At 46.8% G+C, this 24,696-nt stretch overlaps 1 protein-coding gene across 1 annotated transcript in view; it reads left to right on the top strand.

Moving 5' to 3' along the window:
• The window catches only part of LOC118212668 (aryl hydrocarbon receptor-like), a 68,411-nt gene that overhangs the window by 14,097 nt on the left and 29,618 nt on the right, over positions 1-24,696 (top strand). The window contains exon 2 of the mRNA XM_035390820.1: positions 4,200-4,387. Within this exon, the coding sequence (XP_035246711.1) occupies positions 4,200-4,387 (188 nt within the window). The remainder of the gene's footprint in view (positions 1-4,199; positions 4,388-24,696) is intronic.

Raw genomic sequence — 24,696 nt, 5'->3', positions numbered from 1 at the left:
TATGTATACTTCATTAACTATATCTGTCCATTCTTCTTTTGTGGGGGGTCAGGGAGCAGCCAGTGTCTAGTGATGATTTTTTTACAAGCAGATATCAGAACGCCAAATAAATATTCGTTGAAGTGCCCTGGATGAAAATCAACTTTCCCTAAAATAAAAGTGCAAAACTGAAAAGGTATTTTAGTATTAAATATGCCCTCCAATATTTTGTGCATCTCTGACCAAAAATGTTTTATTACTGGGCATTCCCAAAATAAATGCCAGTGGTTGGCATCCTGGCTTCCACACATTCTCCAACACTTTGAATCCTCTCCTGTAAAGTGTGCTTTCTGCTTTGGGGAAATAAAAAATCAAATTAGACACTTCCATCCAAATTCTCTCCATATATGCGAGTTGGTGCACTTCCATTGAAAGTCACAGTAGCTGTGCCATTCCTCCTTTGAAATCTCAAAATTACCTTCGTTTTCCCATTTATTTTTAATATACTCTGTAGAATGAGATTTTTTTGTCATAAATCCCTTATACAGTCTGGAGATAATACCTCTGTTTAACTCTGATAGATAGGCTCCTAAGACTTCTTTTAGCAATGGGTCGTCCATGTCTAATGGATAATTTTTAAGCACACCATCTAATTATTCTTAATTTATCTTGTAATTTATATTCTTCCCTAGTTGTTTTATTTTTTATTGTGGAGTATGGCACTGATAAGAAGGACCCTTTGAACTGGGTCTGGTATGTACTTTAATGGTTCCAGTACTCAGCACAGCACCCAAACACCACTTGGGGTGTCACGTGATGTGTCAGTGGTGACGTAGCATGTCTCATAAGTAGTTGTGGTTATTGACATAAGCTTTTCTGAATTATTATGTAATGCTTTTGCAGGGGCTCTTATGCAGATCCATTAAAAGAAAGTTTTACCAAATTTTCTATGTGTACCACAGTTTGCTATGTGTAGTCTATTGGTGAAAATGTGTTTTCTTAAAAATTTTCAACACAATTTAAAAAAAATAGAATTAGCAGCAAAGAGAAGAGCGCAAGTGGCATATAAAATAACTCCAGCTGAAGATGTTTGACGTAAGAAATGTTCTATAAGTGTTTCCTGTTCGATTAATGCCATTGATGCACCAAAAAAGCACTAAAATACCTGAACAGTAATTGACTTCACTTTTGTGTTTATAAGTAGTAGATCAGGCCTTTTTCAGTGGCTTGTCTGGAATGCTGGGTATTTGCGCCCCTGGTGTTCCTCTTGGGAGACACACCCAGGGGGATGGGGTATGGGGGGGAATGGGGGGGGGGGGCAGTGTAGGAAGTGCTGTTCTGGCTCAGCACAAGATGATCTGAGATCAGCGGGACGGTTACTTGGCAACAAGAGCATGTGTAGGAAATGTCTCCCCTGTACTGTCCCCGCAGGTGATCCGCAGTCCTCCAGGTGCTCAATTAGAGCGGGCCGTCGCCATGGCGACCGCTTTTCCCGGTGACTGCCAGTTTCCTCGACTGCTCTGCCGCGAGAAGGTCGGCGCTGCGCAGGTTCAGCGCAGGTTCAGCGCTCAGTAGTGTTGACTATGGGAAGACCGAGCCCTTTGGAAAAAGTGATTTAGATCAAATAACAAACGGTGATGCAGCTAAAACGTGATATTTCAGTGTGAGTAATAGGTATTCACTGAGCGTCAAAGTGAATTTCATTTTTTACGTTGTGTCTTTAAAAAAAACTCTGAGACATACTTTTGTTTTTTGAGTTGTTATATATTCAGATTTGTGATTAGAATTTTTGAATGTTTTCGTAAGACAGGATTTGAGGAACTTTAGTAGTGGGTGTGGGGGGGATGTGACATAAAGCACAAAGTTACCCAACAAGACGATTGACAATCAAGTTGCAAACAACAAATGGGGATTGAGACGGGAATACAACAGTAATTAAAGAGAAAGCAGGAGCACACTTCAGTCACTGAGTCATGAATTACTTGTTTATAATCTCAGGCCGTTGAAATTACTTTAAGTTTATGATGTTTTTGCAGATTGTTCCAACCAAAAAAACCGCAAAAGATCTGAAGCCCAGCTTTTCAATTTCTGTAGAGGGACAAGGGACTTAAAAAGTATCACATCCCTAGAGTGGAGGTGATAATTATGTGAATTTATAATTAGCAGTTAGCTGAGCTAGGAAGGGTGGGGTATGGGTGTGGGGTGTGGGAGTGAGTGTGGTGTATGGGTGTCGGGTGCGGTAATGTCTGAGTGTGGGGTGAGGGAGTGAGTGTTGAGTCTAGCTGTGAGTGTAGGACGTGGCAGTGGGTGTGTGGTCTGGGGTGTGGGAGCGAGTGTGGGGTGTGATGGTGACTATGGGGTGTGGAAGTGGGTATGGGGTGTGGTTGCCAGGGCAGAAACCCAGTTGCACAATTGGTTGTTCCACATTAGGCAGAAAATTAATGTTTACAAAAAATTGTAGTTTTATTCTTGGCTGGAATAAGAGTCAATGCTTCCAGCAGCTGCGGGATGATGCGTTCTTATTTATGAGCATGTATAGGCTGCTGTGGAATGGATGGGTGCTTTTACAGGGCAGCTGCCCTATAGAATGAATCCTCTGTTTTTTTTATTTTTATTTTTTGTTTCTGGATGCCTGGCCTTGCACCATTAGCTGGGATTACGGCCATGTTATGAAATGCCTCTTACTGCGGCTCTGATTCCTCACGACCTCATGTTTAAACCACAGCTTGTAAAAATTGTGCCATGGATGTTATGGGTATGGAGCACTTGTGCAATTCTGTTTGCATCACTCAGAGGCAAATACTCTGGACTTTCTGGCTTCTACTTGTTGCCAAATCCTTACTTTGGGGAGAAAGTGAAAATATTATCATGATGTAATGCAGTGTTCTGCAGTGTAATGCATGTGACATCCAAAGTGTCTGTTTGACATCCACAAATCAACTGAAATGTTTTGGTGGGGGCAGGAGGGGGGGTGGAGTTAACAATATCTAAATTGCATTCTCTGCCAAGCAGACAGATCTAGCTTCCAGTTAGTGAGCCCCCTGAGAGATAGATCCGAACACCTTGCAAAGTGTCACCCAAGAGAACAGAGTGCATTTCTCGGTTGTAAGAAATTGTTTTTCGGACGCAGGGCCTCCCCCTGTGGCCCTGTGGAGTGGCCCTGCGGAGTAGCCCTATGGAGTGGCCCTGTGGAGTGGCCCTGTGGAGAGGCCCTGTGGAGAGGCCATTTGGAGTGGCCCTGTGGAGAGGCCCTGTGGAGCAGCCCTGTGAAGCGGCCCTGTGGAGTTGCCCTATGGAGTGGCCCTGTGGAGTGGCCCTTTGGAGCGGCCCTGTGAAGTGGCCCTGTGGAGCGGCCCTTTGGAGTGGTCCTTTGGAGTGGCCCTGTGAAGTGGCCCTGTGGAGAGCCCCTGTGGAGAGGCCCTGTGGAGTGTCCCTATGGAGTGGCCCTGTGGAGTGGCCCTGTGGAGCGGCCCTGTGGAGTGGCCCTGTGGAGCGGCCCTTTGGAGTGGTCCTTTGGAGTGGCCCTGTGTGCTGTCGTTGGACACCTCTTGGACACAGCTGTCATAAGCAAAACTACCGGATAAGGTTCCCGGATAATCTACAGTGAGGAAGCAGGAAAAACGCTTGCAGTGTGAACACGGGTCGTAAGTTCAACCAACTCAGAGCTGTGAACTTCAGGCTCCTGTCAATCCAGACCTGAGGGCGGAGCTTTCGTTTGTAGTAATCTCTGCAGTGGATCTCCAACACCTGTAGGCCTCCACCAAGGCGCTGAATGACTGAGAATGAGTACACGCTGCAAGCAAAATAACATGCATTAACAGAGTTTTTATTTTTATTTTTTTTAAACATGTTCAATTGTAAAATCTACATATAAGGGCAATATTGCAATCTGCTGTTTGGAATATTATGGAAAATATGTCACTTTTGGAAATTTGAAAAATTGAATAAATTGCTATTATTCAATTAAAACTAGTTTAATTGTTAACACTAATGGATACCTGAACAGATTAAGTTGCCCTACACTGTAAATCATTACTGGAATTCTCACTAAATGGACTGAGTACAGTATGGACCGCTTAAATCTGTCAAGTTCCATTTACTCAGTTTAAGTAAGGACTGTTAAAGTCATACAATTCAGCGTATTTCCTGATCATTTGAAACTGTGGTTGCCGAACGGTCAGACTTGACAGATTTGGTTTTGACCCCCCCCCCCCCCCCAGCCCCAAGCCGCTGCCTCCGGATGGCATCAAGTCGAACCCGTCCAAGCGGCACCGGGACCGGCTGAACGGCGAGCTGGACCGGCTGACCAGCCTGCTGCCCTTCCCGGAGGACGTGCGCGCGCGCCTGGACAAGCTGTCCGTGCTCCGGCTCAGCGTCGGCTACCTCAAGGTCAAGAGCTTCTTCAGCGGTGAGTGTGTCTGGGGGAGTGGTGGGTGCGTGTGGGGGAGTGGTGGGTGTGTGTGGGGGAGTGGTGGGTGCGTTTGGGGGAGTGGTGGATGCGTGCCTGTGTCCCTGCGTGCGTACGTGCGTGTGCTTGTATGTTGGGTGGGTGGGTGGGGGGGGGGGGATCTGTTCCTTCTGGAAATGGAATGTACTTTAATATACTGAAATAAGTTTTTTTCTTTAATATTTGATTTTAAAGAAGAGTGAACAGGGAAACCTTCCTTATGTATTTTTGTCACTTTATTCAGAATCAGGGAAAGCAAAGAGAGTTATATGCAGAGCAGGGATCATGGCTCAGTGTGTTCCCTGGCAGGGGATCAACCCCCCATCCCCGCTGGGGGACTTGTGTATGGTGTGAGATTCACACAGGTCTTGCTGGGAAGCATTTTGTTTGTTGACTTCTGACTTGGCGGTGGAAGGGTTATTATTACATTTGTGTGTTCACTTGAGAAGGTGTAACAACCAGTGTAGTCGCGGTTGGCAGCTGCTTTGTCTTGATGGTGAAATCTTCACACTTGTGCAGTGCAGTCCCTTTGCTCTGCGGTTGATCTCTAGCACCTGAAAAAATCAGCCAGAAAGCACAAAGGTACTCTTTGTCATGGTGAGGAATCATTAGAACCTTTGCTGTGGAGAAAAGAGGAAGTCAGAACCGGATGTTCTGACTAAGGAAGCTTCTCCACTTCTCTCTTCTCCAACACAACCTGGAGGCCATCGCCAGGTCTTCTGCCTCTTTGGTCTTCTGCTGCTTCGGTCTTAAGTGTATTTTTCTTGCGGGCAACAGTAACCAGGAACACCACCGTGGGCCAGACCTGTGTGTCTGTGTGTGTGTGTGTGCAGTCTGTGCCTGTGTGTCAGTGTGTTCGTGTGTCTGTGTGTATCTGTGTGTGTGTGTGTGTGTTTGCGCTTGCGTGTTTCTGTGTGTGTGTGTGTGTGTGTGTGTGTGCTTGTAGGACGACGTGTAGCACAGTGGGTAAGGAACTGGACTTGTAACCGAAAGGTCGCAGGTTCGATTCCCGGGTAGGACACTGCTGTTGTACCCTTGAGCAAGGTACTTAACTGAAATTGCTTCAGTATATATCCAGCTGTATAAATGGATACAATGTAAAATGCTATGTAAAAAAGTTGTGTAAGTCGCTCTGGATAAGAGCGTCTGCTAAATGCCTGTAATGTAATGTAATGTAATGTGCTTGCGTGTGTCTGTGTCTGTGTCTGTGTGTGCGTGTCTGTGTGTGTGCTTGCATGTGTCTGTGTCTGTGTCTGTGTGTGTGTGTGTGTGTGCTTGCATGTGTCTGTGTGTGCGTGTGTGTGTGTGTGTGTGTGCTTGCGTGTGTCTGTGTCTGTGTGCGTGTGTGTGTGTGTGTGTGTAGGCTCTCTGAGCTCGCTGGCGGACTGAAAGTGGGTCAGATGAAGCGCTCTTGACATCGTGGCATATCCATTATAGATGTGTTAATGGCGGAGATGGGCACGATGCAGCTCGTCTAAGAGCCATGTCCTAAGATGTCCTGTGTTAAAGCTGCAGCTGTGAGCTGTGCTTAATATTTCATGGGACTAATAGTGCCTCTGGTTTTCTCTGAAAGGGAAAAACACTCATATTAATTATTGGCACAATGTTTATTAATGTATTTGACACGAGAGTGCCTTAGTTAGCCTATGTTTTGTATTTTTGCAATATTGCCTATAGGTGTCTTTGTTAGGTGCTTAACTGTTTTAACTGACAAAACGAAATGATTCCTTCAGGTCATCTGCTTTCCATGTGATTGGATGTTCGTGAACATACTGAGGGGGAACTGGGGAGATGGTGGGTCTCCTCCTTGCTCTGTGTGTATTTTTTCATTTATATTTGAACTGTGGGTTTCTCTGCTGGTTGGGATGGATACAGCCAGATCTACTGCGTTAAAAATTTATTGGGTGGACCAGTCTGGCCTTGGAAGCTCACTCACCCAAAAGTGCCACTCCAGGAATTCTCCTCCATCTCTCAGAATATGATATCATGTAAAGAAAGAAAAAGTATACTATGAAAGAAATACTCAACAAATACTATTAAAAGGGTTTAGTGAATTGTCACAAAACCCATAAAAAATATCATGTTTCCATTCCTTTTTGGTGAGTTTGAAAGACTGTGTTTGTCCAGTAAGAGATGGCCAGGAGCGCTGTGTGCATCGGAACGGTTGTCTTGGCTTCTCGGGCGTCGGGAAGCACCGGAACGCCAGGAAGGCTGCGCGGGAGTGCGACTCGCGGGAATGCGATGCGCTACGAGGGCGGAATTCCACAGGAGCTCCTTGTGCTGGTGGAGGAAACCGAGGAAGGCTGCGCAGCCCCGCCCACATGCCGGCCGGTGTTGAGAACGCACGCGTCTGCGATAGCCCGTCTGTGTGGGGGGAGGGCGAGGGCCTTCTCTGCGACCTCCCGCCCGCGTTCTGTGGAAGGTCACGCGTAGCCACGCCCGGGGCAGTGGGCCTGGAATGTGGCCTGCCGGGGCCAGCTGTCTGGGGGGGGGGAGTTTTGGGGGGCCTCCATCACTAGCTCTCTTATAAGCACCCTGACCCAAAGCTGACCCTCAGCCTTACTGAAACTTCCTGTTTCCTCACAGGAAACTGAGCATGTTCTGTTTTTTTTTTTTACCCCCCCCTTCCTGTCTCGCCCCTGTTCCCCTGCTCTTTCCCCATCCCTTTACTGAACACCCGCTGGTTGATGCGGAGGCTTTTTTGGGGCCCACCCTTGGGGGTGGAGGGGTGTGAGTACTGGGGTGTTTGGCTTGTGCTGCTCAGGGCAGATGGGGTCGTTTGGGACCCTGGGCCAGCTTTCCTGCCATTGTTCTCCGTGCGGTGAAAATAGCAGCAATTAGAACCGGACGCCGGACGGCGCAGAGCTCGCAGACGCGCTCTCTCTTCCCAGAGGCCTTTGCTGTGGGCCGGTTCCCCCCCACTCCTGGGACGGCCATGCAAAGCGGGCGCAGGGAAATTTGTTTTGTGGCAGCCCGAGGAGTGAAAGGGGCGTGGCCGGGGCACCAGGCCAGGGCAGGGAGAGGGGACAGGCCCGGGGGTGATGCCCATCAGCTCTGACTATGAGTGTAGCTCCGTGATCCGTTCAGCTGCCTCTCCCTGTGTAAGAACAGGGCTCAGTCTCTCCCTGTGTAAGAACCGGGCTCAGTCTCTCCCTGTGTAAGAACCGGGCTCAGTCTCTCCCTCTGTAAGAACCGGGCTCAGTCTCTCCCTCTGTAAGAACCGGGCTCAGTCTCTCCCTCTGTAAGAACGGGGCTCAGTCTCTCCCTCTGTAAGAACGGGGCTCAGTCTCTCCCTGTGTAAGAACCGGGCTCAGTCTCTCCCTCTGTAAGAACAGGGGTCAGTCTCTCCCGCCTGTAAGAACCGGGCTCAGTCTCTCCCTCTGTAAGAACGGGGCTCAGTCTCTCCCTGTGTAAGAACCGGGCTCAGTCTCTCCCTCTGTAAGAGCAGGGCTCAGTCTCTCCCTGTGTAAGAACCAGGCTCAGTCTCTCCCTCCGTAAGAACCGGGCTCAGTCTCTCCCTCTGTAAGAACCGGGCTCCGTTTTCCTGGAAACGTCCACCCTCCCTCCCCCCCTCCCTCCTTGGTTTCTGAGTCTGCCTGCAAGAGGAAACTGCACAAGCCTACCTCTGTAAACTCCCCCCCTTCCTCCGTAGGTGGGCCTCATACCCTCGGACATCCCAGAAGAGCGTTTTCCAAAATCTCTGGCACAGGTCGCTTTCCCAAGTCTGGGCAGGGAGGGGGGGAGAGGGTGGCTATATTTCAACAGGGCCTCCCCGTGATGCTTTTGGACATTTTTACAGCTGAGGGATGGAGGTCGGGGTTGGGTGGGAGGTGGGAGGTGGGAGGTGGGTTGAGGAGTGGGTGGTGGTGTCAGGAGCAGGGGGGATCACGGCGGGGAGGGGGGTCATGAGCGCACTTCGCTGTAGGAGGGGCCCATAAAACCGGTCAGAACGCGGCCGCTGCCACCTGTTGAAACATTGGACTGTGACCTTTCTCCTGTTTGTCTTACTCAGAAGAAAGAGAGAGAGCATTGCAGCAATGCGCTGTACAACAGCACAGCATTATGGGATACGTGCCCAGTGTGAACAGAGCACGGGCAGCAACACGCTGGAGAGCAGCAGAGCATTATGGGATATGCGCACAGTGTACAGAGCATGGGGAGCAATGCGCTGGAGAACAGCTGAGCATTATGGGATACGTGTGCAGTGTGTACAGAGCTCGGGCAGTAACACACTGGAGAGCAGCAGGGCATTATGAGATATGCACACAGTGTATTATTATTTTGGGTTATGGGCCCAATGGTTCTTTCTTTTTGTGTCAGAACCCAACTTCATCTCTCAGATACACATCAGCATCCCTGTATGCCCACCAGGGGCTCGAACCAACAACTCTACATTTCCCAGTCGAACACCCTGCCGCTTGGGGGTTAAAGCCCCCCCCCCCCCCCAACTCCCAGCATGCTCTCACCCTTCCCTCGATGACATCATAGCACCAAATGCTGTAATCCTCTTCACCTCAGTGAGCCAGGTGAACACAGGTGAGTGTGTCCTGCTGGGAGGGTTGTTTATTGGTCCCAGTGGGACACCGTACATGATGTCATCTCTCGGTGCACAGCTCCACTGTCTGGCAAACTACTGGAGCTGTGGGGGGGAGGGGGGAGGGGGGAGGGGGGAGGGGGGGGGGCGACGTTTTCAGAATGATGACATCTTTCTGAGAGTACAGGAAGGAGACAGGCTGTTCCCACATCCTGTGTACCTGTAGGGGCAGCCCAACGCAAGGTAAACACAGTGTAAACATTCGGGAAGGAATGTTGTAACACCTGAACAAATTAAACTGCTTATTGCCAGGACTGTTTCATCTCACCTGCGAGCTCATATTAATGCCCAATCTTGAAAATGCAGCTCACCCCGTCCATACACAAAACTCACAGACAAGGTAGTTATATGTCAGGCAACAGATCAACATACATGGGTCGATACAAGGAAACAACAAGCAGCAATAAATAGAATAAAACATTTTTTTTTAGTTCATATAAATAACCGAGTTTAAAAGAATGTTACAGTCATTTAAAATGACTACTGTCGCCTGATAGCGGAAGGAATGAAGGACTTAGAGTAGCGGTCTTTTTCTCTGAGCTGGTATTTTAAAGCTGTATATATCAGAGGGCTGATATTAACCACTTCTGTAGCACCCCTTTTTAAACAAAAGTTTTAAAGTGACATACCCAAAATAAAATGAGTACTGTGTCTGAACCATTTTCACTACAGGCATTATCCTGGTCTCTTCTGAAAGGTAACCCTTGGGAGTTTGTTTTATGAGAATTATTCTACATATTACTGAAACAGGTAACGGAAGCTCAAACACAGGAAGTGGGTGTTTTCCTCTCCTCTCCTTGCTCTCCCCTTGCCACCTCTGCCAGCAGGTCTGGAAGATGGTAGAAAATAACTACATTCACTATCAAGTTTACTAATCCATTGATTGAGGTTCACTGATTGAAGTTTTCGTCAAAAACCCCACCCCCATCAACACACGTCAAACACATCCCACAATTTCACATGCCACATTTATTATTCATAATCAGGCCTCCTTATTTATATGCGTACTAAATAATAATAAATACATTTTGTGATTGTAAAATGGGTATAAAATGGGATCAAGTTCTTCACTGAACATGCCATCTGCTTTGGAGTCAAGGCTGATTTCACTGTCCTCCTCAGAAATATCGATTCGGGTGAATTGGAGGCCTTGGATGAAATCCAAGTGCCAAGTCTCCTGTTTCGACTCCCGCATTGTAAAATAACGACTGGATATATTACTGCTCTGTATATTTCTCTCTTTCTCTTTTGTCTCTCTCTCTCTCGCTCTTATATCCCTGGGCGTGTAATGTTCACCTCAGGTGACACAGGCGAGATTGATAGTTCCTGAAATGCTTCCTTATTCTGAGGTCGGGGCTGGTGTTAATCGGAAACAGAACAGGCATCAGAAGCGGCTGTGTTTCGCAAAGAGAATTAAACAACGCTGCTTCTAATTCTTCTCTTTGTTTATCAGGCAGTGTGTTTACAGTGTGTGAAAAGAACTCAGGAATTTAAAGAATGCTTAAATAGTACAGGGAACAAAGTATCCAGCATATTTCATAAATGTGCACATATACTGTACATGTTTATCTTTCATTGCTGAATTTGTGTGCGCGTATTGGAGAATATATTTTAAAGTAAGATTCACAAACACTGTTCAGGTGACACTGGCTGTAGCTGGTACATGAGCTTCATCGTATTCTGAGATTAAATTCATTTTTCTAAAGTAAATGTGGGGTAAAGGACAGAAGGCCAGGCTGTGGACAGCACTCAAATTCACTCAAATTTCCGTTGACAGGGCAACCACGTCACCTGTCACCTGGTAGTGATAGCGGCAGTGAGACTCATTCGGGTCAGGTGTCTGATTTTAAAAAGACCAAACAAAACTCCAAAGTGAAATAACATTAATAAAGACATAACCATATTTTTATTTTCATTCGAGATTTTAAGGAATAAGTTGAGCAGATGTTTAACTGGGGTCTTCTTTTTACAGGCTGCGTGTGGAATTTTTCATTTTTCATTTACATTCATTTGGCAGACGCTTTTATCCAAAGCGATGTACAAAAGTGCAATCTGTTTTGTTACAGCGTAAACATATGTGCAAATTGTTTTAATAAAACGTCAGTTGGCTGTATGAACTGGGCTACGTTGGGCATGCAGGTTGCACGTTCCAAATGCCAAATCTAAAGCTCCTTACTTCACCCTCTGCCAACTTCTGTATCACTGCCATTTTGTGGTTCTCTGATTTACAGTATGTCTTTGTGATATACCATTTAGCTGAATTTTTTGAATGGGAAGCTGCCCAATACATGTAATTAAAATGCTTTTGGTTGCCATACAAGGAAAGCAAATTTGATGTGATTAACATGATCAATAAAATTCCAAATCTAAGAAAACGCTCAATCCAGGACCCTACCAGGGACCAGTCTCTAAGCAACTGCCTGATTCAGTTGTCATCACTTGACGATGTGATTGGAGCTTTAAATGATTATGAACTAGGAAAAAAAATCTATATTTGCAAAAGTAACCTCAGGCAAGGAGTCCAGTTGGTCCTTAAATGGTTTATCCGATTCATTCCCAGAACTTAGCTAGTTTCTCTTGCTTGCTGGGGATTTATGTTTATTTTTGTGACAGACACCTGGGGCGTAAGCGCTGTTGGGTGGCGAGGACAGAGCAACATGGCGCCACCTGAACATCTGCTCCCGGTGACTCCGCTGATCGGCTGTGGCACGGCGAGGCGACGCATGCTGTTTTAGACCCTTCAGATCGCTGTTTAGAAAGTCGCACGTTGTTTGGAGTTGCTCTTAGGCCTGTAATTAAACAAGCGCTCCGTCTCACGCCATTTCTGTTTGAGAATTTAGCCGAGAGGCCGACCGTTTGCGGGGAAACAGCACCGACCGCGTGAAAGTAAACCTGCCGCATTGTCGTGTTTGCAGAAGCCTAAAAGTGCATGTAACTCAATGCACAAAATGGCAGCTGAGAGCTTACAGAGGAAAGCCTGTCCGAAAACACAGCTGTTGAATTAGGTGCATATGCAAAAGAGTTCATGGGGTGGGGGTGGGGGGGTGGAGGGGGTTGCATAACGGAGCATATATCTTGGTGTGTCATAGTTGGGAAAACTATCACTAGTCTGGAAAAACTGGCCCGCCAGTGATGAGAAATGAAGGAAGAACGTGGAGAGTCACACATCGTTAAGCAACGTCTGTTGTAGTGTTTTGCCTGGCTTTCTAGAACAAGCTGCACTGTGTTTTTCATTATAAAATGTATTCAACACTGTTGAGAGAGGAACACTTTTGCGGCAACAATGATAACTACAAACATCGTAGACTGCCCAAGCAAGCAACCAGCTACTGGACCGTCAGTGATAACTGCAGCATCGCAGACTGCCAAGCAAGCACCTCCTGGGCAGCCATTAGTGGCAGCTGAGCTTTGCAAACCAGGACTATTTTGCGCTTAACAGCTGTAGCTGGATGTAGTGTCCCCATAGTGTTTAAATCATGCTGGGTGTAGTGTCCCCATAGTCTTTAAATCATGCTGGGTGTAGTGTCCCTATAGTTCTTGAACATGTAGGGGACTTCTTGTATTTTGTTCCAGTGACTTCTAAAGAACAGGCCCACAGCTGCTTACTTGTGCCCCTATTTGCATATCTAGTCTCATGTCCTTTACCTTGTCACTCACCTCTAGTTTGGTGAGTGTTGAGTTTTTGGCTGCCTTCCACTGCCACTGTGACTGCCGACAAGAGCCACTGATTGGATATGACGATCTCCACGGAAACCGGGAGGGTTTACTCCTTTTAGCCACCGGAATGGTTCCTTGATGAGTGTGAACTCGCAACATTCAGCTGTCATTACCCACCCGAGATCTGGAAACCAGTACCCATCTCAGACACGCACAACAGACATTGTAGAGATTGCCAGGAGGGTGAGGTGTGTGTCGCAGTCTGTAGGGTAGTGGACTAGCTACCCCCCCTTCCCGTGCAGGTTGGGGGTTTGATTCCCCTGACATGGCATCTTCTGAGCTGTGACCCTTTCTCTGTCTGTTACCCTCTCTGCTTTCTTCCTGCCTGAATGAAAGGGGCAACAATGCCAAAATGAGGGTGGACTGTCTGCTCTCGCCCTTAAGGCAGATAGAGCCTTCATTTTTAAAATGGTTTAACAGTCATTGTGACAGGGGAACATGGTTTGTTGTGATAATTCTCCTTGCTGAACATTTGTTGTAGGAATGTGTGGGTCCTGAATAACTCCCATTACTGTTGTTATAACTGAGGCTAGTTAATGGGTCGATGGGGTAGATTTGGTTTTATCTGGAAATGGAGTAATGTTGAGCAGTGCATGGTGAAGTCCATTCATGCCCTCCTCACCCTGGTGGCTGTTTTTAATTACTGCAGGGCAACCCTGACATTTCTCTAAAGCAATCATCGATGCAGGTTTTACCTGCTTTGGTGTCCATATTGAAGGGTGTATAAATATGCAAAAATGTCCATAATCAAACCCACATTCATATTCTTGCAAAATCTTTGTATTTACACAGTGTGCCATGAGTTTGCTTTTTGTCACTTTTCCCTGTTTGACCCATTATTTTCAAGATGATTGGAATTATATGATTTTGCTGTTTCTTTGTGGGTATTATACTTGTTGGTGAGTGTGGGGACCAAGTGAATTTGGATTTTCTAATCACGAATGCATTTCTTTTTTCCCCCCAAATGGTTTCAGGAAGCTGTGATCTAGAAATGTCACAATGTCAAGTTGTGACAAGTTGAGTCAGTTTCATGAAGCATTTCCCAGCTGAAGCCAGTCCGAACCCTGTGTGGGGATAATGTAACAAAATTAAAAGTTTAAAAGCTTCTCTTGTTAGGGTACTTGTAATATTTAAATATATAGTTTGTTCCTTTGGAACAAGTAGTAATCGAATGTAAAATATTTACCCAGCATTGTTTGCCCTCTGATGACATATGTTGACATACGTGACACATGTTGATATGTGTTTGCCTACATTGCCAACTGTCTGAGTGTCAGTCACTCCCCTCCAGCACAAAATGGCTGCTCCATTTGGCAAAACGTGTGTCACAGTCTGCGGGGTTCAACACGGACGGGGGGTTCAGTCACCTGCCATGGCACATTCTGTGCTGCAATCTGCTCTCATTCTGTAACCCTCTCTTTACCGCCCTCTGAATAAAGTTTTTTTTTAAAAAGAAGAATAAAATGACAAAAAATGGCAGCCCATTTAGAAGGTGGCCAGTGATACCAAGCAAGTGCTGGGAAGAGATGACTGTCAGTGGAAAAACACTGGCAGCATCTCCCTACCCCTGGAGAGATGGAGGCCATGAATGCATGTTTACTAAGCCACTGCTACTCTGGAGGTAACAAAGTGTATGAGGCGTGTGTCTGTTTGAAAAATGAATTGCATTCCTGAATTAACGGCTTTTCTATGCTTTTGTCCGATTTACAGACTTCCTTTTTCCATTTTACTTTGATACAGAGTTTGCCGTGGTATGAAGAAGGGAAAGTGAAGAATGAGTAGTCAGTAAAACAAAGTAGCAGTGTCCTCAGGGTCATCTGCTCTCGAAGCAGATTTCAGCATTTTCAAAAGCTGTAATTATTTGGGGAAAAGGATGATAACGGAAGTGAAAATAAATAAAGAAAAAGGGATTTACTGTGGTGGGATTCTGCCCGTGAAGAAGAGGCCAGGTCGTCTTATTAAGCTGCATCTGAAAGAAACCAGCGCTGTGTTGAGATATAAACTGGGAAAGCACCACAGGATTTTATTAGAGGAGAGGGGAGTCAGGCATGAGAGAAAACGAAAGCTTGGGCAGCAGTATCCGGATTATGTGCAGGAATGGATACGACTCGTGTGTGTGCTCGGGCCTCCGCCAGCGATTCCTGCCAGGCCCAGCTGGGCGGGGGTGGGGGCGGGGGCAGGGGGTTGGCATGAGCTGGTTGTTATAGATACCTCACTCTGTATACTCCTCTTGTGTCTGCCTTCCCCTCTTCTTTTTTTTTCTCCCGGAGTCAGACGAGTGTCACATGTTTTCCTTTATTCGGACTGTAAAACACACACAGGGAGTGATATGAAGACGTGCACTCTCCTTCCTGCTCTCCCTTTCTCTCCCTCTCTCCCCCCTCCTTGAGTCTCCCACTCAGCTCTATCAGCCCGAAATGCCCCCCTCCCCCCCCCCCCCCCCCCCTCCAAAAGAGGCGGGGATCGCGTGAGAGCAGGGAACGGGGATCTGTCACCGAAACGGACTCAACTCGCGGTCTCTGGCCTCAGCGCTCAGAATGTCTGGCACAGTGACTCCCTGCCCACCCCCCCCACCCCCCCACCCCCCGTCTGTGGCCACTCCCCTGTAGACTCAGGGCTCAGAACCCTGAGGCTGCTCGGTTTCTGTTGCGCCTCAGTACGGGTCGCTCTGTGTTGTGCTGTGATTGGGGGCCCTTATCCAGCTGATTTTTATGCGCCCCTTGCTAGACTGTATGGTGGCTTGAGGTGACAGAACCTGGGGGGGGGGGGCAGAAATTGGAGGGGGGATAATCAGCATCTCCTCACTGCACCGGCTCTCTGACCGCGCAGAGATAGCGCACTCGTTTCGGTGAGGTGTGGCTTGATGGATGGAGTGCCCTACTGAATGATGACCGCCCTGTACCGGTAACCTGCCTGTGGGACAGAGACAGTCCCAGCCTTGACATTCATTACCCCCCCCCCCCATCAAGTTCTGTTCAGGTGACAAGAAAATACAGAGACATTATCCCAATTGGAGGACCCGGGGTTGACCTAAGATGTGCCTGCAGGACTCCACCAGCGATCAGACATCGCCGCATTGTGGAATGTATTATGCTCTAGGCTTGTGAGAGTGGCCAATCAGACCTGTCTCTGTAATTCCGATTTGGTGTGCAGCTCACACGTTTGTTGTATTTTATACCCAAAATAATTCCATCGAATATTCTTCTGGAATGTAGTGCAGTGGTAAGCCATACGGGCCCAGATTCTGTCCCTCTCATTTGGGTGTAGAAGCTTGCTGTTGCCCATGATGTCACACACTGTTTATGCCTTTATGACCTTGTATTTTTACAAAGTCGTTTGTGATGAAGAGCTCTGTGGTACATTCTCAGGATCACGTCCACACGGTGCGAGTTTGTTTGCAAGTGGACCTAGACTGTTTTGTAGAGGTATAAAACTTACACTTCACACACGGTGTCTGGTAGGAATTAAATTCCTTTTTATCATTTTCCAAATGAACTAATACACATTTTTTAGATGTACTGCTCTTACCTAACCTGGGTTACAATCTGTTATTGAACTGAGTGTTCCCTTGGAAACAAGCTGTGCTGCTAATATTTTGCACTCCAGTAACTCCAGTGTGTGCGTGCGTGTGTGTGTGTGTGAGCTTAAAGAATGGCTCAGTTTTGGCTTTAAAACAATTCAATTGTCTCATTGTTCCCCCAGACAGTGCCAAATGGCATTGCCCTATGGAAAATAAACAGTTAGATTTTTGCATGCAAGCTCAGGGACATGTTGACCGTTGATTAAAGTCCTCGATCAGATCAGGGTGCTTTGGTCTGAGGAACATTTTATGTTGACACTTGAAGGAAAACAATGTGTCAGTTTCCACAACGCATAAACAGTGGAACATTCTGGCCCCTTGTCTTTGATCTGCATCATTCAGCCCACTGATTGGCTGTTGATATAACACAGCACTACATTAGTCAGCCAACTGATTGGCTGCAGATACAGCACCGCACTGCAGCATTCAGCCAGCTGATTGGCTGAAGGTACAGCACTATGCAACATCTGCTGTTTTCCCTGTGTGCAAACACAACTGTGCTGGATAAGAACAGAACTAAAATGCATTCAGCTGAGCAAAAGTTTTGCTTGCTTTCTGGGAGTCAGGACCAGGACCAGTGGATTTGAACCATTTGGTCCTCCACTCCAGTAGGTGGCAATCCATAAGGTCACCTGACTGCCTTAGGGTTATGGCAGAAGCGTGATTCCAGTGATATTTGCTGATATTTCATTGCTGGCATTGATATATGCCAAAACTGCCCTGACGGTCTGAAAAGCAGATTTTTTTGATGATCTTTTCCAATGTTGCATTTCTCCCAATGGGTGTATCTGTTTTAACTCGATGCTAGGCCAATTTTGGGGGGTCTGGTGTATCTTTTTAACTCAGTGCTGATCTCAGGGGCCTGGCGTGTCTGTCTTAACTCAGTGCTGATCTCAGGGGCCTGGCGTGTCTGTCTTAACTCAGTGCTGGTCTTGGGGGTCTGTTTTCACTCTGCTGATCTCGGGGGTCTGGTGGTTTGGTGTTATCTTGGTGCAAGGCTGATCTGGACTTAACTGGAAATAGCGAATCTGTCACACTGTCATTATTAATTATTATTTGGTTTTTAAATAGTCATTTTTGGATATTCAAGTGTGACTTGTGTAGGTGTGTGTGTGTGTGTGTGTGTGGTATGGGGGGGATGCTGGGTTTGCTGGGCTTTAAACAGTTAGAATTCCTGGGGTTGGGGTGTTTATTGTAGAACATGGAAATAACTCATGATATTAATGTTAAATTCTGTTTCTCTTTTTCCATGCATTGCTCTGGCCTGGCTTCTGGTTCCTGGTTCCTGGGGCTCTTGATAACAGGTAAGGCAGCTCATTTGGTTTCCTGTCTCTGTATATTTTTCAGTGGGCTTGCTCTGATAACATCATTATCCATTTGTTCACACACAAACACACACACAAAATACACACAATCAAACACACAGACACACAAAGAGGCACATGCACACGCAAATGCACAGACATGCAGAGACATGCACACACATACACACGCACACACAAACAGGCACACACACACAAAAACAGGCACACACACGTCACACGCACAGGTGTGCACAAGCAGGCACACACACACACACAGGTGAGTACAAGCAGGCACACATACACACACTCACACTCACATGTGTGCACGCGCACACACAAACACACACACACACTCACCCTGTGCGACCGGCATGGTTGGGGCCCAACCCTCCAGTCATCCAGAAAAGGCACAAACATCGCTGCAGCTGCTGAGCTGATGTTTGTGGCTAATAGCCCTGTTCCACAGCCCTGCCAAAGGAACCTGCCATGCAGCCAAACCCACGCAGATCGCCCCTGTTGGGTGCCGTGCAGCACCACAGAAGTTTCTCACATCCCCGGTCGTTTCATTCTAACCGGGGCTCTGCTTGCTTATCTCAGCATGCGTCTCTGCCCAATTATCACCATGCCCAGATTTTCCCCCAAAACTTTCTGGCTTCAGTTTAAATGGCTGTCAGCCAGCAGACGGTGCTTTGTTTAGTAGCAGCTGCGTGTAGCCCGTCCACCAGGGAAGCAGGTTGCTGCTTTAGCCGTGCTAAAAACAGAGCTGGCGTTTTAGCCATGCTAAAAACAGAGCTAGCGCGTTAGCTTTGCTAAAAACAGAGCTAGCACTCTAGCCATCCTAAATACAGAGCTGGTGCTTTAGGCATGCTAAAAACAGAGCTAGCGCGTTAGCTTTGCTAAAAACAGAGCTAGCACTCTAGCCATCCTAAATACAGAGCTGGTGCTTTAGGCATGCTAAAAACAGATCTAGCGCTTTGGCCATGCTAAAAACAGAGCCGTAGCTTTAGCCATGCTAAAAACAGAGCTGGAGCTTTAACCGTTCTAAAAACAGAGCTGGAGTTTTAACCGTGCTAAAAACAGAGCTGGAGCTTTAACCGTGCTAAAAACAGAGCTGGTGCTTTAGGCATGCTAAAAACAGGGCTGTCGTGGTGTTTGTTTATAATCAGTGTTGGATCAGAGCAGCCCACTGTTCCTTTGTGTAAGCAGGGGGGGGCTGTTTGCCATGCTGAGTATAAGGCCAAATCCCCAGCTGACACCAGATCAGTTTCCTGCCTTGTTTATGTGATGGTTGGGGTGAAGCTCACAGATGAGCCAGTGAACCTGAAGCAGGCATATACGTGACGTGACTGAAGGCAGTGGCCAGGTATAGACGCTGCATAGCCGATTCATAAAGGGTCAGCGGCCGGCTCAGACGAGGAACATGCACCTGTCTCTGTTGCGTATTAAATTTCACATTAATATTGGGAGTATCTGTGCCGCTATCTCAGTTTCAATTAGGCTTTAAGACCACAGATGATTACATTATCGCTAGTCGCCTGTGCAGTGGAAAGTATTGTGTTAACACATGATTAGTAAGTAAAAATGTTCTCATCAGTTCTTGATTGGATCCCTGTCCCACCTACTCCTGTCACAGTCACCTATGCTTTCTCTCCGGATCTGTCATTACACACAACCCTGGTAGCTCAGAACACTAATCAGTGGCTGTGTTCACTGTGCTCACATGAGCCTAATTAGCTGCTTCTGCTTATGGTGTATTCAGTCCAACAAAATTGGAGCAACGGTGACATTATTAAGATATCAGGGGCAACCTTATTTGACATTATTTAGTGATGTATTTCTGGTAATAACAGTCACCCAGCTGCTCTAAGAATGGCCACAACAGCAGGAAGTGGTTTTGCATTCGAACTATCAAAAGAAGCACGAGTGCATAGGAGGACCACAGTCATGTGATAGGGGCTTTGAAGTCCGGAAGTTGCATGTTGCGCTTCACAAAGTGCATTTACTCTACATTGCAGATGATGAGAGCAGTTGTACTTTTTCGAAACCACAGCTTGTCTCTGTGGACTGAGCAGCTCCCTGGCCCTCCTGTCTCTCCCTTTAGAGAACATCACTGGAACCTTTTAGTACATTCTGTTCAGTGAGCATTAGAACCTTGCAGTACATCCTATTCAGTGAGCATTTGAACTTTTCAGTATATTCTGTTCAGTTAGCGTTTGAACCCTTCAGTAAATTCTATTCAGTGAGTGTTTGAACCCTTCAGTATATTCTATTCAATGAGTGTTTGAACCCTTCAGTACATTCTATTCAGTGAGTGTTTGAACCCTTCAGTACATTCTATTCAATGAGTGTTTGAACCCTTCAGTACGTTTTATTCAGTGAGTGTTTGAACCCTTCAGTAGATTCTGTTCAGTTAGTGTTTGAACCCTTCAGTAGATTCTGTTCAGTTAGTGTTTGAACCCTTCAGATGCCGTTTCAGTGAGAGTTTGAACCCTTCAGTAGATCCTGTTCAGTGACCATCTGAACCCTTCGGTAGATCTGGGGCTGCCCCCTAAAAGTCGACCAAACCGCTAGTCGATGAGAAGAGTCTTAGTCAACCAAGTTTTCATTGGTCGGTTAGTCGCCAAAAAAAAAAAACCAAAAAAAACCTCAAACTCCAATCGGGAGCTCCGCCTTGTCGTTAGAAAGTTATTATACTATGTCGCGCAGGAATGCAAACTCTGCATGCAAAGATGTGTTTGCAACGTAGGTGTTTTTTTTACTCTGTCTCGTAGCTTTAGTTCGGTCCCTGGAGTCCGGTTTGCTGGCGGACGTCCACTCGCCATGTACAAAGCATGCGTGCGCTTAACGTGGTTGTATAACGAACTGAAAACGCTGTAATCTTCTGCATGGGCGTCTATTCCACAAATGACACGGAAGTTAGGGCTATGACCATGTACTCTATTTATCTGACTCGATTGCTGTATATTTATTTATTCGTTTGTTTATAAAATTTATATTTATTTACATTTTAAAAAGAAACGAAAATGTTTTTTCAATTTAGTTTTTTAATAAAAAGCTGTTTTTTAAATGTTTTTGTATTGGTGTTACAAGTTCATAAGTTGTGTGATGTTATACTGTGTTGAAATAAATTAACAAAGTGTTCAGTCTCCTTGCTGGTTGTTCCGACACATTCAGAATCATTACCGCTTTTGCCGTTAGCATTGCCGCGGGGAAACTCCTCTCCTCCATTTTCATGCACTGCCACTTTCTACATGTGGCCCATCTTTAGAAAGCACAGCACTGGCTGTCATTGGCCCACTGCTTTTCTTATGTCACACCTTTGGCCATTTCCGTCCAATCACATTGGACTGCTGGATGTTAGCTGTGCCTGAACGGGCCCTAGAGGAAGGCCGAGCAGATGACCTACTTTAGCTCTCATGCAAAAATCAGCAGCTTTGCCAATTCAAATGATTCAGCACTGAGGACACGGAGCAGACAAACTGGTTTCAATGGGCACAAGTGCTAGATGCTTAAATGGGAGGGAGAAATAAACATAGCAAGCGTATTGTTTTGACTAAAGAAATTTGAGCTGATGCTAACACTGATGCTGTTCTGTCATTTATTCAAACGGCCTTTATACCATTGTTCTCTCCGCTTCCTCCATGTCGAACGGCAAGTTGTGACCATAGGCTTGCCCCAGTGCTGCAGGGCGTGTTCATCAGGGTGCCCCAGGGCTGCAGGGTGTGTTCATCAGGGTGCCCCAGCACTGCAGGGCGTGTTCATCAGGGTGCCCCAGCGCTGCAGGGTGTGGTCATAAGGGTGCCCCAGCGCTGCAGGGTGTGGTCATAAGGGTGCTCCAGTGCTGCAGGGCATGTTCTTCAATGCACTGTGGGGGGTGAGGGTGAATGGCATTTATGATTAGTTTGTCTGGGGACACTTCCTGGGCCACTCTCTTATGTGTAACCTGGAACTGGTGATCCTTCCGTGTGTTACATCTGTGTCGTTCCACAGGTATAATTATAGACAAATCAGATGTTTACCTCTGTAATCGTAACATTTGAAAGGTCAGTCTCCTGTCCCATGACAGCAGAATCTAGATTGATTCATCTTCATCATTTGAAATTCATCAAGTACAGCACAGTGTCAGTCACTTTCAGAAGCACCAGCAAGCTCCCGTTACTAACCAGAACATGCTGCAGGAAACCAGAGGTCGGAAGGAATGTCGGAGTTGACCATAGTGTATGATATCTGTGGTCATGTCCTCAGGGATGTTGTGGTGTGAGGGCCACAGTGCGAGAGCGGGGTTCCCACAATCCATTGCATTTTTGACAGGATGAACGCAGGCGCAGCCTGTGGACTGTTCTGGCGGTGGGCCTCCGTCGTTTTCGTGCAGAGCGCAGAGGGTCGCAAAGTGAAGGGCTTCTGAAAGTCAGGGAGCGGTCTGTTCTGGGAAGGCCCCGAAGGAGTGAAACAGGTGAGCAGCCAGGGATCAGGCGTGACAAAGCACTCAGGGGTCAGGCGTGACAAAGCAGTCAGGGGTCAGGTGTGATGAAGCAGTCAGGGGTCAGGCGTGATTAAACAGTCAGGGGTCAGGCGTGATGAAGCAGTCAGGGGTCAGGCGTGATGAAGCAGTCAGGCGTGATGAAGCAGTCAGGGGTCAGGCGTGATGAAGCAGTCAGGGGTCAGGTGTGATGAAGCAGTCAGGGGTCAGGTGTGATGAAGCAGTCAGGGGTCAGGTGTGATTAAACAGTCAGGGGTCAGGCGTGATTAAACAGTCAGGGGTCAGGCGTGATGAAGCAATCAGGGGTCAGGCGTGATGAAGCAGTCAGGGGTCAGGCGTGATGAAGCAGGCAGGGGTCAGGTGTGATGAAGCAGTCAGGGGTCAGGCGTGATGAAGCAGTCAGGGGTCAGGCGTGATGAAGCATTCAGGGGTCAGGCGTGATGAAGCAGTCAGGGGTCAGGCGTGATGAAGCAGTCAGGGGTCAGGCGTGATGAAGCATTCAGGGGTCAGGCGTGAGCATGAAGCTGTGTGCTTGATCGGGTCAGCCGGGGGGGGTCGCAGCTGGACCACACGGTGCTTCAGAACTCTCCAGAACCCTGCTGGGAGTCCAGTCCATCGCGTGAGTCCAGTCCGGCAGGCTGCCAACGAGCCGTCAAATCAGACAGTGCCGCCCCAGAGGATGCAATGAAACGTGCAGTGGTGGTTAATGCCCCTGTGAGCTCGGGGAAGGTTTGGGGGCGGAGGGTTGTGATGTAATCTAAACCCGGTTTCTAAACTTTGTGAGCAGATGTTATAGTGTTTGTGCTACGCTCCTCCACATCAGCTCAGTGCCTGTTTACACAAGACTGATTTCCCTTGATGCTTAGCATTAACTGTATACCTCTTATCCTCTACTCCATTTGATTGCTCTAGATTATGATCATGAATCTTTTAGATAACCTCTATTTATACAGGGAAATCACATTTAGACCAGTTTCTTTCACTAACAAGCCCTGAATACAGATCGACCAGATTTATTAATACAAAATTAAACAATTCCTGAAATACACAACAACACAGAACACATAAATGTCTGAACAAGCAGAAGAGCAGTCTGCAGGCCTGCCCTTCAAAAGTGAGTAAGAAAGAGTGGGATATATATAAAATAATGAATATCAGAATAGATGTCATAACAGATGTAAGTTTTGCTGCCACTGGTACATAAACCAACAGGAGATCATAATATTATTTCGGACGGGTGGATGATGGACAGCAGAGCTTGTTGTCGTGGCGATACCCTGCTTTGCGGCTGCTTGTTGCACAACAGCGTTACTGGAACATCGGCCTCGCTGCCTTTGCCCCATCGATGCGGCGGGCCTGCTGTTTCCTCACGCTTGCTTTTGCGAAATACGCTCGCTGTTGAACGCCGTCCAGATTTCTATGTTTGTTCCCCGCACATTTCCTGTTGGGTAACGACGTTTGCATTGTGTCACTTCCAGGGCTTAATTTGTAAATTAGAATTTGCCGGAACAGAAAGTGCCCATGGGGGGGGGGGGTGGGGGGGGCAAGGCTCAGAGGTGCTGGAATGCAGCAAAAAAAAAAAGAAAGTGTGCCTAAACGATTGGACATAATGTAAAGTTTATCCATTATGATGACTTGTCTAACAATCCGGCGACTCCGACAGCTCTTTGGGTCCCCAGGATCCTGACCAGCATGAAATTCTGCCGTTTTGCAGAGTGAAAAACGCTGTACTTGTCATGTGCTGCTGTTTAGGGCATGATTTATGGCTGTTCACAAAGTAATTTTGTTATTTTTGAATACATAGGACTACCTTAGGCCTTTTTTTGACTGCTGTAACATAGCTTTTAGAATTTATGTGAAATCGTTAATGAGATTGTTCGTAACGGCTAGGAAAGTCTGCAACGACTAATGGTGTTCATTTGTGAGCCTTCTAATATCTGCTGATGTTGTTGTTGTAAAGTTTTGATAATTTCCGTGTCTTTGTGCTGTCAGCTATCTCAAAGCGAGCAAGTCTGTACCCTGGAACAATATGTGATCTAGACCACAGGTGTTTCTCTAGAATGGGGTGGTCTCAGCCATGTTCCTGGAGAGCCACAGAGTCTAATGTTGTTCATTTTTTCCTAAGCACTTAACTTATCAATTAAAGCAGTTTAATGCACTGTTAAAGGTTTCTAAAAAAAAGCAAAAAGGTTTAGACCATCAGCAGACTAAGAATGAACACCTATGCTTCAAACCACTGACTCCAGATTAGTGATCCCTCAATACACAGAGAGTGTTTGTGTTCGGGTAAGGACATGGGTCAGCTGACCCAAGATCATTACATTACATTACAGGCATTTAGGAGACGCTCTTATCCAGAGCGACTTGCACAAGTTTCTACAAAGCATTTACATTGCATCCATTTATACAGCTGGATATATACTGAAGTAATGCAGGTTAAGTACCTTTCTCAAGGGTACAACAGCAGGGAATTGAACCTGCAACCTGCGTCTCTGGGTTTTTGCTTTGCCACAAAATTAGGGCCGGTCTGTTTCAGAGCTGTATGGAACGGGGGTGCAAACTGTAGCAGAATCGCACGAATCAGTGACTGGCTTT

Source organism: Anguilla anguilla, chromosome 14 (genome assembly GCF_013347855.1).
Source record: "Anguilla anguilla isolate fAngAng1 chromosome 14, fAngAng1.pri, whole genome shotgun sequence".
Taxonomy (NCBI): Eukaryota; Metazoa; Chordata; class Actinopteri; order Anguilliformes; family Anguillidae; genus Anguilla; species Anguilla anguilla.
Note: the sequence above shows the minus strand (reverse complement) of the source record. Positions and strands in the feature narration are given on the sequence as shown.